At 41.6% G+C, this 13,346-nt stretch overlaps 1 protein-coding gene across 2 annotated transcripts in view; it reads right to left on the bottom strand.

Moving 5' to 3' along the window:
• The window catches only part of BEND5 (BEN domain containing 5), a 911,380-nt gene that overhangs the window by 180,747 nt on the left and 717,287 nt on the right, over positions 1 to 13,346 (bottom strand). For both annotated transcript variants that reach the window (XM_027683052.1, XM_027683053.1), the window contains exon 8: positions 11,288 to 11,402. In XM_027683052.1, the coding sequence (XP_027538853.1) occupies positions 11,288 to 11,402 (115 nt within the window). The remainder of the gene's footprint in view (positions 1 to 11,287; positions 11,403 to 13,346) is intronic.

Here is a 13,346-nt window from a genome sequence, read left to right as displayed (position 1 = left end):
ATGCCAGGCCCCTGCCTCCCTTTCTTCCCCTGGGCATGGTGGAGAGGCACCAAAGAGGGGTCAGGCTTTTCCAAGATCCAACAGAGCTGGCAGACTCCCAGGATAAATGCTGCATTAGTCTCAGGGCATTGGAAAGCTCCAGTCCTTTTGCAAGCATTTGGATGTCTGAATGGCAGTGATAAAAGGGAGGGGGCAGCTAAACCCACTCCCCACCCACAACCATCACAACAGCATTCCAGTGTTATTAGAAATCCAGCTGTTCTCTGCAAACTGGCAGGATTTACTGTTCATATTTTGGTTAAAGAGACAGATGAAATTCCCCTTCCCCATCCATTATCATTGTATAATCTATACAATACATCAGCCCAATGGCCATGGCAGTAAAGAAAGGGGAGAGGCAGCATTAGTATTCAGAGCACACGCACCACACAAGGCAGCAGGTTTATGATCTGCGCAACCTGAAATAAGCACTTCTCTTCCCTGGGGAGCCGGGTTAACACCGAGGAGCTGCGTGTTAAGTCACAAATACTTCTACTAATATACATCCTTTCCCGTCTAGGAGGGGACGAGGAGGCAGCATACCTGTCCCACTCACACTGGCACAGATGGCTAATGCTTTTGTGGCTTGAAGTGTCACATCCCTTTTCTGATCCCAACTCCTCCATGTTGGCAGAGCACTCTTCCTCCAGCTCTTCGGCACCAACCAGGCAAAGCCATCAGCTGTCAATCAGTTGTCACATCTGCCTCCTCCCAGCCTATCCTGGCATCCCCCCTCTGCCTGGCACCAGGGGCAGCAGAGAAGTAATCTGCTATGAGATTAATTGCTCCCTCTGCCATGTCAGCACAGCTATGACGGCTTCTGTATTTATAGGGAGCGGAGAGGAAAGGGTTTTGTGGGCAGTTTTTCACCATGTGTCCATAATGGGGTATAACAGTTGCATGGAAACAGCTTGTTTTCAGCTTCTGACACCATAAAGCCCCCGTTTTCCTGAATGGACATGCCAAGTCACCCAATTTGTTACCAAGCAGTGTAAACAATCATTTGCTGCTCTTAGCAAATAACAGTCCTAAGAAAGAGATCGTATAGGCATGGTTACATTTGAACACACCAAAAACCGTCCAAGAAATCTACCGTTGCCTTTCACTTCCAAGATTCCCAGAATAACTGCACAACAGCCACCTACATTTATGTTCTGCCTTCAAAATTGCTTTATGTCCATCTACACCGAAGCTGCAACGAAAAAGGGATCCCTCTCTGCTCATTCCTCCCTCCTGTCTTGGTCCCATTTTTCTGGCTGCACAGGGACCCAAGTGAAAACTGTTTTGTCAGGTTGATTTTCTGCAGGAATGGTCCGTTTCTAGCTCACAGCACTGCCACACAAGCACCAGTCCTGGCAAAAAGGAGGTGGCAGGGATGCACAGCCAGGAGGGAAAACAGAACTGAACTGCCCCTTTGGGCACCAGCACACATCTTCCTTAGCTTAAAGCAGCTGTGAAACAGCAGTCCCCAATCTCTCCCTGCTTCAGCAGAAAAGGGTTGTGTACTAGTAGCTAAAGTTTCCTTTACAACCACAACCTAAATTTTCAAATGAGCACCAGCACTGGTTTTCAAGAGCTCAACACCTCTCAAGCTCCTGAAACTCCACACTTAACCATGTTTCCTTTGGGAGGCTTCCCCTATGAGAATTACGCCAAGAAAAAAAAGTTTCTTCTCCAAACACAGGATGAAATATCAGAACTCTGAACCAGTTAGAGACACTTCACAAGGCTCTTCCAAGTCACAAAGAGATTACAGTACCTGGGAGTTAAAGTGCTGTCCAAGACATGTGAGTGGGAACTTGGGGCAGGTGTCTGCCTTTACACTGCTCAGAAGTGATACACATCCTCAAATTATTTAGTCTTGTTTTATTAATACAATATTGGTTTAGATAATGAATGCTTATTATTTAGATTTGTCTCAGGATTGTTTTGACGTTACACGACACTGCCCTTAGGACCAATATTATAAATTAAACAGCAAGCTGCCATCCCTTTAAGTGCTGCAATTTCAAAAATAAAAAAATAAAAGAACAGCTGTCACCCAGGAAAAGAAAACAACAAAAATGGAACCTAAGCAAACATTCCCTTAGGCTGCTATTGTTTTCCTGATAACTTGGATGGTATTTCCTCTTCCCCACTCACATAGCAGTAGTTGGAACAGGAAGACTGGTCTTTTCTATTGACAGGTGATAAATCTTTTCCTGGTGAACTGAAGGTGAGTACTGAACCCCTCACTTGTATAATATGATACAACTTGATTACAAGGAAAGAGGCTCCTGCAGACATCTTGGGAGTGATCACTAGTTGCTGGTGATTTCATGTAAATAGGTTGTGTTAAGGAGGGAAAATTAAACAAGGACAAAGGCAGAAGGGGAAGAAAACCCACAGAGAATCAACTCATGCTCCTGAGGCACAGCCTTCACTGCAAGTGCCACTTCTGAGCACTTCCCTGAATTGGACCTGCAGCAAAGCAACAGTACCAGTAATTTCATCTGGGGGAAGGGAGAAGACAAAGCCTTGGGAATTGGAATGGCAGTTGTCCCCACTGCTGACAGCTACAGGAACACTTTCCTTATCACAGACCATCTCCTCTTGGGATAAGCAGCCAATGGACATCCCTCCTGCCCGCTGACACTGCACTGCCACCTCCCCTCTTTCAAGGCAGTTTGGCACAGCATCCTTATGGCAACTGCTGGGCTGGGAGAATGGCTTTGGTGCACTTGCAGCTTGGGGCAACCCATGTTAGAAGCCAACAATATGTGCCCTGTAAGGAGGCAGCTGCCTTCAGGCCACCAATAAAAAAAGCCAGATGCAGGCATGCCTTGCACCTGTCGCTGGAGAGAGCTCAGTTAACAGTACCAGCAGATGGCACTTGAGAATACACAGCATATTTCTTGGGTTGTGTCACCCCCATAACTTCCCGTGTCTGGCAAACAGCCTTTTGGGAGCAGCCCTCCAGTCTTTTGTATCAGCTCTTAAATGCCATGGATTGTGTCCTGGCAACTACTGCTGGAGAAGTAGAGCTCAGCTCGTTATGTCATTAGACAGAGACCAGCTCAGCGTGTTTCTCACTTGCAAGACTAACAATAAAGCCCTGTTTTGATTGCACGGGTGTATTTAAAGATGTCTTTTTTCTAAACAATACTGCTTGGTACCTACATAGTGCCTCAAAGCCCAGGAATGCAACACAGGTTTTGTACACACACTGATAAATGTAGATCCACAGCTAATTTTAGATATCTGAACCTAATTATTGCTAAATTGCAGATGCATAAACCAAAACAAAGATCTAGAGCACGTTGGCTGAAGTTTACTAAGCCATTTGCAGAACTGAATAATAATAATAATAATAAAAACACAAATAAGACACAAAACCAAAGTAAACAAACAAAACAACCCACTGGAGAATTTGGTCCTTTGTTTGCTGCTATGAACAAGAACTCAAATCACCAGAGATACAAGTCAGATTTACAGGAGAAATTAAAAAAAGAAAGCCCAGTATGTTTAGTTACTTAAAGTAAAGCTAAAACACCCAGATGGGATTATTCAGACCTGAGATCACCTTTAGGAGCGGAGGAAAGGAAACAAATATGTCAACCAAACTGACATTGAGACCCCTGTTAATTACAAGTACATTTTAGGAGATAAAAGAATGCAAAAAAATAAAGTCAGTGAAGGTCTAGAATAGGCTCCTACAGCAACTCAGAGACATAAATGGCACTTAGGTACAAAACTTTGAGTGACTTGGCTGGGATTAATGAGTTGGGTGCTTATTCTCCGCATAACGGCTCAAAGGTAATAATCACAAATGGTGCTATTTAAATGGAAAATAAATAGCCCTGTCTCTTTAAGGACATCTTATCTCGTTCTCCGTGGAATAGTGGCAGCCATAAAAAAAGCTATGATTTCAGTATTTCTCCTTATGACTTCTCTCCCCGCTCGTCTAAAAATAAAAGGCTACTCTGTAGTTCCAGATCAATCTAACTAAAAGAGAAGAATTCACTTACAAAAACAAAATAGCAGCTCTGACACTAGTTATGTATTCATCACATGTGAAAATGGCCCCATAATGCTGCCTTCAAACCTTTCCAACAAGTTGTATTAAATTAGGTTGGGTTCGGATTTTTTTTTATTCCTTGCACCAAAAGCAAAATAAATACAGCTTTATTCAATGCTACTAAAAGGTTCAGATTCAACTGGAACCCCAAGGCATGTGGCTTTGTTGTTAAAGCACATATACTGACTCTATTGATTGGTGCAGTCCTCTGTGCAAGAGAATTTGTCACATCAATAGCAACTGAAAAATACTCAGGAGCTGTAATATGGTTTAAATGAGCAGTTACCACATCAATATAAAGAGCATTTTCAGTGGCAGTAGATAGGAACCCTTTTGCAAACCTAGTATTTGTTTTAAGATAAAGGATGACAACTTTTTTACAAGGAAGATTTTTTTAAGTAATGGTGAGCAAAGCAGCAACCCCTGTAACTGTCTGGTGATGACAGCACTCTCTGGGCAATAAAAGCCACAATGGCCAGAAAACTTCCAGGTAGGAAAGGAATGGCAATGCTCTGAGCCAGATGGATGTAAGGGCTGGAGAAAAACTCTGCTGCTCCCTTGCCTCCCTGGTCTTTTCCACTGCTGCTGCCCAGAGCACACCTGTGCCACAACTGGAGATCCACCCCAGACTTCGCTTCCCAGAGCCCCGACGTGGCACAAGACAAGAGCTGGGAGATTCAAACCAGACACAAACACACACCAGACGTGAAAGAAAGACAGAAGAGAAGATTCCTGACCCATCCTCAGTACCAGACTAGAGCTGCGGAAGGATAAATCTTCTGCCATGCTTCCACCTTCCAGCCTCCTGGGAGAAGGCAATACACAAAAATGGCCTTTCCCTCACTGTAGCAGGTCTCTTTCTGTTTGTTTTCCCCCCTTTATCAGGGTGGTTGATCCTGGCCACAACCATGTTTTTAATCCAAGAGGATGTCAAAATACACTGAAGCATTAGAAAGCCACCCTGGATTTCCAATTCTGAAATTGGAGCAGAAGAGCTCAGCTGCCACCACTTTACCAGGGGGCAAGTAACGCGTTCAGTACCTGCAGCCTGCCATTCCTGTAATCCCGGGAATCTCAAACCCACAGCTGATATTAAATGTGATCAAAGCAGGTACAGAGAGACTCACTGGCCTCAATAACACGTAATCTAAGATAAAACGTCAAACAAGGTGCAAGAGGGGCCACTCAGGAGAAGTCCATGAAGCTAACAGCAGGCTGGAGTGGATGATGCTTCCTGCACCACTGCTGCATTAGTGGATACTGGGCTTGTGAGGCCTGACACAGCACAGGTGGTCTCACAGACCCACCCCCTCCCCAGGGTGTGTCACCTCTGCTTTGGTCACAATTGAATTGGGGAAAAAATAAATAAATAGGAAATTCACAGCAAGAAACAAGTCTCCGTTTCACGGGCTTGAAAAATGTCTGTTTTTCAATAATGAGAAATAGTTCTATATTTTCAGGGGATGGAACATACTTTTCCTGACTTGGTGTATTTATAGAGTACAATTCTCTCTCAATCACATCCCTTCTTCCCTTGGGTTCCTGTACAAGGGACATTTTTGTCATTCAGGCAAAAATCCCACTAAAGGAAGACGAGAAGCGGCATGTGCTGCAAGTTTTGAATGAGATGAGAAATTTCACACTATCCTGATATCTTCTGGGTAACTGCTTATTTTATGATGACTAATAGGCAATTACTATGGTAATACCGCAATACAACATGTGTGAGGTTTGGAAATGAGAAATTATAGGTAACTACTTTGGACTCATTTCTATGGTAACAAAAAGTAATTGTCATTAAATACCAGTTATACTGCGGCTGTACCTGGTAATTATAGATTTTTTATGCCCAGTAACATAAATAAAACCAATAAATTTATTCAAAAGGTCCATGATTGTTTACTTATATGTTGTTATATAGAATACACAATGACAAACACCTAATTAGGAAAAATAAACTCCATTGAGAGGTTCATCTTGTCATCTGAGATGGATACTCTGTTTTTCAATTCAAGGCAATGCATGAATTTCCCATGTATTAAATGAAGCTAAGAAAAAACACCTTCCCCTCCAGAAAAATAGGTGAAAAAGTAATGAAGAGGCATTATGCAAATGATAGTGTACACAGGAACAGCCGTGTCTCACAACTGAACAAGTTATAGTAAGAACCACATAACATACCCAGACACTGTGAATACACACACACACACATATATGTGTGTAGGTATAGGTGTATCCCCCTAGGTGATATTATCAAAGATCAAAATCAAAACTCCTCATTGTTACAACGTATAGCTCTGATTTATAGTTAAAATAATTTGGATAAAGTCCACATGTGCATTTACTGTTAAAAAACCCTCATAAACTACGAATGTACACGAATATTGAGCTTTTGACTGTTTCTAGAGTCATAGAAATAAAGTCCACAAAAACCTATTAAGGATAAATTGAAGTGTTTCACCAGGTCCAAAGCCTAGTTTTCTGTTTGTATTTCAAGTCTTTCAAAACAAATGTTTAGAAAAAGGGCAGTTTTTAAAAAAATCATGCCATTAACAAACAGAAACAAAATAACATTGTCCTTTATAAAATGCTGCTATGAATCATTCAAAACGTTTCCCAAGCCTTCCCAGATAATTTTTTTTACTAGAAACAATTTGCTAAATTCAACTCCTTTCCACAAACTATTTCAGTCCTTACAAAACTACATTTCTGGGGCAAAAATATACCATTTGCTCAAAATATTTAATCACAACACAGCTTAAGGATACTGACACTGTTTATGTTGAATTTGGTTTTCCAGTCTGGGTAGGGCTGGCCTCCTTTCTGTCCAACAAATTACTCTGTTAACCCCTCACACCAGCAAGCAGTAAAGATTGTGTTGAGTTCAGAAATATTGGCCCTGACAGTGAAATGAGAAAGGATTAGAATCAGCGTGTGCCCTCTTCTCCCCATTCACACAAATTCTTGCAGTCCCTGCAATCAAGCAAGAAGGATACAGTAATGATGACAGTTCAGAACATTTCAGCCAATTCATGGCTTTAATTTACCAAAGGCTGATACTGTCACAGTTATCCAAGTCAAGGCAACACAGAAACGGCAAAGAACGGGAAGACTTACTAGGTTGTGCGACAAAGCCTTTAGAGAACGGTCAGGATATTTCAACTGCCTTGACATGGCATTTCTGGGATACCTCAGTGAAGAGCTGCCCAGACTAAGCAACACATCCCTTTTGGTGCCAGTATAGGATTTCGTCTCCGAAAGGTGAGGCTGACAAATTGGAACTAATCTAAGGCGGTGTGGTACAGTCATCTCGCCTGCAGGGACACATTTCAGCATTCAGCTGCAGAATGCCAGCTTAAGAACAAGCTCTCGATAAAGGAAAGTTCAGGCCAAGCCTGGGGACTCACGACTTTTTAACCAAGAACACTTTTTTTTTCCCCCCCTTAGTCTACCCCCACCTCCCTGGGGATGGCAGTGAGTTCAGAAGATGATAATGTTATACTGCAAACAGAGGGAGAAAAGTCGAGAAATCTCTCTTCCCTGAACTAGTTTTTCTTTATTTCCTAAAGCTGTTTCACAGTTTAATCCATCAGAGAAGGTGAGATTAGTGTTATGGAGAAACACACAAATGTTTTTTATTTTTGGGCCATGTTCTTTCAAACTAAAGCTAAAGATCAAGTCATGCAATCCCAGAAAAAGGGGTCTTTCAATTTGGATGAGAGCTGAGGACAAGTTGCCAGCTAGAACAGAGGGCAAATTATGCTGAAGACTCGTTATTTTAGCTAGGTCAACCAACATCATCTTCCTGGGCAATTTAATTAACAAGCTCACGTGGCATAACATTTTTTTTACACACTGTAACTCTAAAGCCAGTTACACTTAGAAGTGCAGTAATACCAAGCTTTAAAGACATCAAGAAAAGGATGAAGTCCGTCTTGCTGTTTTGTGAAAAACTACATCCTTGGCCACAGCAAATTACAACTTTTTCCCATTTATTAAAAAAAAAAACAACAAAAAACCAAACCCAACTTTTTTTCAAATTGTGTACAGACCTTCCAGACATTCTACAGTAGAAGGGATGCTTAATCACCCTTGTGCATCCCACGGGACACTTTGTCTTTTAATTCCTAACTGTATGGGTCCACAAATTCTTAAACTCTTGCATAAACTTGAATAAATCAGTAAAGTTTAGCACTCTATTTCCATGCATCCGAATAAACTGAGCACTGACATTCATTTCCATGATCTTTTCTTTTAGAGCCACCTGAATGTACATGTGACATATAAACAATTTTCCTCGCAGATGTGTCTGTTCTGTGAGCACTTGTGCTTTATAGCTGCAATATTAAACTCACTTGTTGCTGGTTATGAACATTTCACCACATGAAAGTCCCTCTAGAGTCACAACCCATTTGGTCTGTTCTCTTGAGAATGAGCAAGAGTTTATAGAAAACAGGCAGTTCTTGGCAGCGTTGTTGCAGATTTGGCTTAAACTCCTAAACCTCAGTTCACGGATTTTGGAGGAGAGCACAGGACCCACATTCTCAGTCGAAGTCCTGCATCCCCAAAAGTGACAATGAAGTAAATCTCATCAGCCAACTGTCACCATATCATCCTGGGTAAATGAGGGGTTAGTTCCGGTTTTGATCTCAGGAGAACTGGTACATCCCATCCCTTCCATGAGAATTGCTGACACACTCAGACTTTTAATGGTGCCCACTGTGCCTGGGATTTCAGAGGACAGTGAAGTGCATCCGACAGTGTACTTTGCCAATTGTGCAAAGCTGTGTACTGGTGGGGTGAAAAAAACCCCCTCTCTCACACTGGCAGGAGATCAATTTACAAACTCAAGCATGAGGTTTAATTACCCATTTCATTATCTTAGCTTGCATAGCTCTGAATGTGAACCTTCAATGAACCAAAGAAATAGTCACCAGCTGCTGCTTTGAGAAAGAGGGAGATAACAGGGAGGAGAAGTTCAAATGCCTAAAGCTGCTCTTGCTGCATATGGCACCCCTGTTTGCAAAAGCAGGGGATTGTCCCCAGCCAATAGATCTGTGTTAGACCACGCTACGTGGAAGACTTCTGAAAGTCCTATTTACGTGCTAATCTGAACAAAGACCAAAAGAGATGAAACAGGGTTATCTAGCCAATCACTGAAAAGCCTCAGAGTTAAATTTTCGAATACAAGCAAGTGATCCTTAGAGATTTTTTTAGAAATTCATCCACTAAATTCAAGTAAATAAATTGTGATGTGCTTGTGGATTTTGTATGAGGAGGAAATAAAGTGTTTGCTGTAAATTATTCACTCAGCACTAGTTAACTGCAATGCTGGCACATTACTAGGCTTTTTAATATTCTTCTCAAGATAATAGGTAGCATTTTGCTTATTACCCTAATTTTTAAGTTATTAGTTACATTGGGCCGTTTGTAAATACAGTGAAGAATTGCAAGAAAATCAAATGTTTTTCCAACTACCTCATTAAAAGTCTCTTTAGTTCAGGAGGGTTGAAAATCCTGCATATCATGAAAAGTTAAACCAATAGTATACCATCAGGCTCAGCAATTCCAAATTAATTCACATGCCCTTTCATAGTACCTGGGTTCCCCAAAGGCTTTTCAAGTTATAAGCCATATGCATGTCTGTAAAGCTGCATGCCTCTCAAAAACTGTAAATAATAGTGCAGGGGAAAAACCTACAGGGCAAGTGAATTTATGGGGAAAACCAAAAACTGCTTAATTGCAACTGGAATTGCTGATGTGCAAGGCACCTGGAACAGAGGAAAATGATGTAGTATCAGAGTCTAGAGGCAATTTAGGGCTTTATTCCTGTGTGGTGACACATTCTGACAAATTCCCACTGCTGGCAGACTCCACTACTGCAATATCACTATCTGATTTTGGATTTGCCAAGAGCTGAGCGAGTATCACTGCAGCTGGAAGGAGATCATGTGTTCTCAGAAGTTTCACTAAAACGTATATAACCACTGCTGAAATCACCCATGCAACTCCCCACTACTTGAGTTTAGTAATTAGTACAGCACAGGAGGGATAAGGAGCACATATCATAGAATCATAAAGGTTGGAAAAGACCTCTGAAACCATCGAATACAACCATTAACACAGCACTGCCAAGTCCACTGCCAAACCATGTCCCTTAAGCATCACATCCACACAGTTTTTTGAATACTTGCAGGGACGGTGATTCCACCACTGCCCTGGGCAGCCTGTACTAACACCTGACCACTCTTTCAGTAAAGAATTTTTTCCTAATAGCCAATCTAAAACTCCTCTGGCACAACATGAGGCTGTTCCCTCAATAAAGAACCGCCAGCAGCCCTGTTTTCTGCACCTTCTAGCTTCTTCCTCAGTGGTCTCCTCACCCTTACAATAACCCAGTCTTATTCTGCTTAGCAATGCAATATCTAATTAGATCAAAGCTCAAGGTAGCCTGGCTACAGAGTGAATTGTGCTATTTAGTCTTGCGCTGTAAGCAAAACCGCATGCAGTATATTACATTTCTCAGGGGCTTCTCCAGAGAACTGTGTGGTACATGTAATTGCCCCCACAAACAAATCATCAACTAATCAACTGCTTTTCATTATCACCTCCAGCAGCACATTTATTTTGTAAATAAATGCATTAAGAGCAAACAATTTTAGGGAAAACAAAAGATTATCTGAATACGATCTCAACAGAGGAAGTAGTAAAGTAGTAATTCAAATACTAAAATGAAGCAAAATTAGCATAGGGTGGAATGATTATTCCATTCCATGCATCCCTGGTACAATAACAGAGTGAAATCTGTGACTTTAATGGATGATCTGGGTAGTTTAAGGGAACTGTGATTGACTGACACATTTACATAGAGGCTGATGAGCAGCATAATGAATGCATTTGTAAAACACAGCTAAGGTCTAACTCTAAGCTGACATTAACTCCCACACTTAGAGGAGGCTTGCAGAGCAGATACCCTGCTATCTTCAAGAGTTGCTCTCTAGCTCTTGGAACAAACAAATTTGCTATTGTGAGCCCCCTTCCTCAATAGGAACTCCAGGAAGCATATGTGCACATGAGAATCTCCAGTTGAAGAGGAATTAATTGAAACAAGCCACATAAGATTCTGTGACAAAGCAGCACAAGGTGTATAAGGCAGATATAAAACACAGATATTCATATCCCACACCATACCTGTAATTTCCTAGGTAAACTCCATCAGGATTGAGCATGGGTGCAATCTTGAAGACCAGGTGATCTCTCAGTACTTTTGCAATAGGATGGTGGCTCACAAGGAAATCAATTATACCTGGGGGAAAAAAAAAAATGAAGAAAGAGTTTGAAAAGGGGGAGTTATGACATCAATGATTTCCAGATATCTATCTGAAATTTTCCATATAAAAGATTAGAATGATCATTCCTCTTGGTTTCTGGTACTGCTCCTGCTTCCAACAGAACAAACCACTTGCAGTCATGCAGCACCTGCCACCTTCTTAAAACTCCAAGAACTTTGAGGAGAATACCTTAGTCTATCCTCATAATCCAAGTACACTATGGCTGCATTATCAGACACTGTCAAGTTTCCATAGAGGGAGAAGTTACTGCTCATCAGCGGAGCCTTGATAACAAAACATCCTAAGTGGTGAAATGAAGATACCTTGTATACCCAGCCTGCATACATGAGCTCATACTACAGCTCAGATCATGAGTGGCCACTTCTTGAGCTGAGGCACCTCAAATTCATTTGAGCATATGCCCAGACCTACCCTTGACACATGAACACAGGTTTCAGATCATCTGCATGTATAAAGAGGTATAAAATGCCTCACAAAAACTGGGGTAGTTACATAACCTCTGCACTAGGCACAGATACACTGTGGGATTGGTAGACTGGAATTTATAAGGTCATATTCTTCACTTATTTTACACTCAGGAAAGCCTGGAGTAACTCCACCTCATCAGCTCCTTTAATGTGGAATGAAGGCAAGTGACGGGGGAAGCAGATCCTAAATGCCCTTCCTTTGGGCACATCACAGCAACCAGAGCCTGCAGGAGCTCCTGCCTCTTGGCCTGGTGCTCAGGGAGCGACTAAACATTGCCTCGCCCCAAGGCTGGTGCTGGGGCAGGAAACAGGAATCTGGCAGTTAAATTCATTGCTTATTCCTCCACCGAGTTGGTACTGACAGAAATAGCTTCCAGGGAATTAATGTAGAGATAAATTGAGTTCCTGTGTAATCTCAGGACACCCACAGATAGGTCATGACAATTTGCTATTTATTGTAAGGTCCATCCTGTGAAGCAGGAACCATTTACTGAATTTCCCCAGAATAAATCAATCACTACGGTCTAGTAACAGGATAAAATTAAGCAGAGAAAAATTAAGGCTGCTCATCAGTAAAATTTCACTAATGGTGAGCTCTATTAGACTGTGGAATTGTCTCTCCAGGGTAAGAGTGGAATCCCGTCATCAGAAGCATTTAACGCTGGACAGGGTAAAGCCTCAGGGAATAGATATAACAAGCGACAATTCAGCATAGAAGAGATGGCATGGGCTAACTAGCTGGCTTCAGAAAGGCTGACTTTAGGCCTGATTTTTTGTGATTTAATCACAATATTTAAAAATGAAAATAAGCCCCAGGTAGCATGCCAGATTAAATGCACTTGTTTATAGCTTGGTTGGAACATACATTAAAGACGGGACCAAAATCTCACATCTTGTACAACTCCTTCATTGAGCTTATTTCCTAAGGCCCACTTTGTGTTTCAAATACTAACAAATCTGAACCTATGCTGCTGTTGGGATAAATTCTAATTTGCTGAGGCACACTGAGAAAAATGAGGCTTCTGAAACGTCCAAGATGATCAAGGTATAATTGACTCTAAACTTCAGCAATGTTTTCATGTATTAGTCACTACTCCTGAAGAAGGGAAAGTCCCTTTCTGCAACCAAGTCTTTTACTTGAGAAGAAACTAAACCTGAATTTCGGAGGCAAATTAGCATATACATAATTACATTGCTCAGGAAATGTTTCTGCAATTACCTCCTCCCAATGAAGGAAACTGAACATCGATCTGCTTTTTGGCTGGTGTTGTGACTTTTGTTCATTATACAACAGCAAGAACATGAAGAAACGACAGGGACACAGTTGGATTCTGAATAACCAGATTTCCTAACTGTATGCAAACATGAAAAGCTTAGCTATGTTAAACTGCTGCTCTAACTGTTTTCTGGCAGTGTCTGAAACATAATCCA

This window comes from Neopelma chrysocephalum, unplaced genomic scaffold (genome assembly GCF_003984885.1).
Source record: "Neopelma chrysocephalum unplaced genomic scaffold, ASM398488v2 Primary Assembly neopelma1_64, whole genome shotgun sequence".
Lineage (NCBI taxonomy): Eukaryota > Metazoa > Chordata > Aves > Passeriformes > Pipridae > Neopelma > Neopelma chrysocephalum.
The sequence above is the reverse complement of the archived record's forward strand: the minus strand, read 5'-3'. Positions and strand labels throughout refer to the sequence as shown.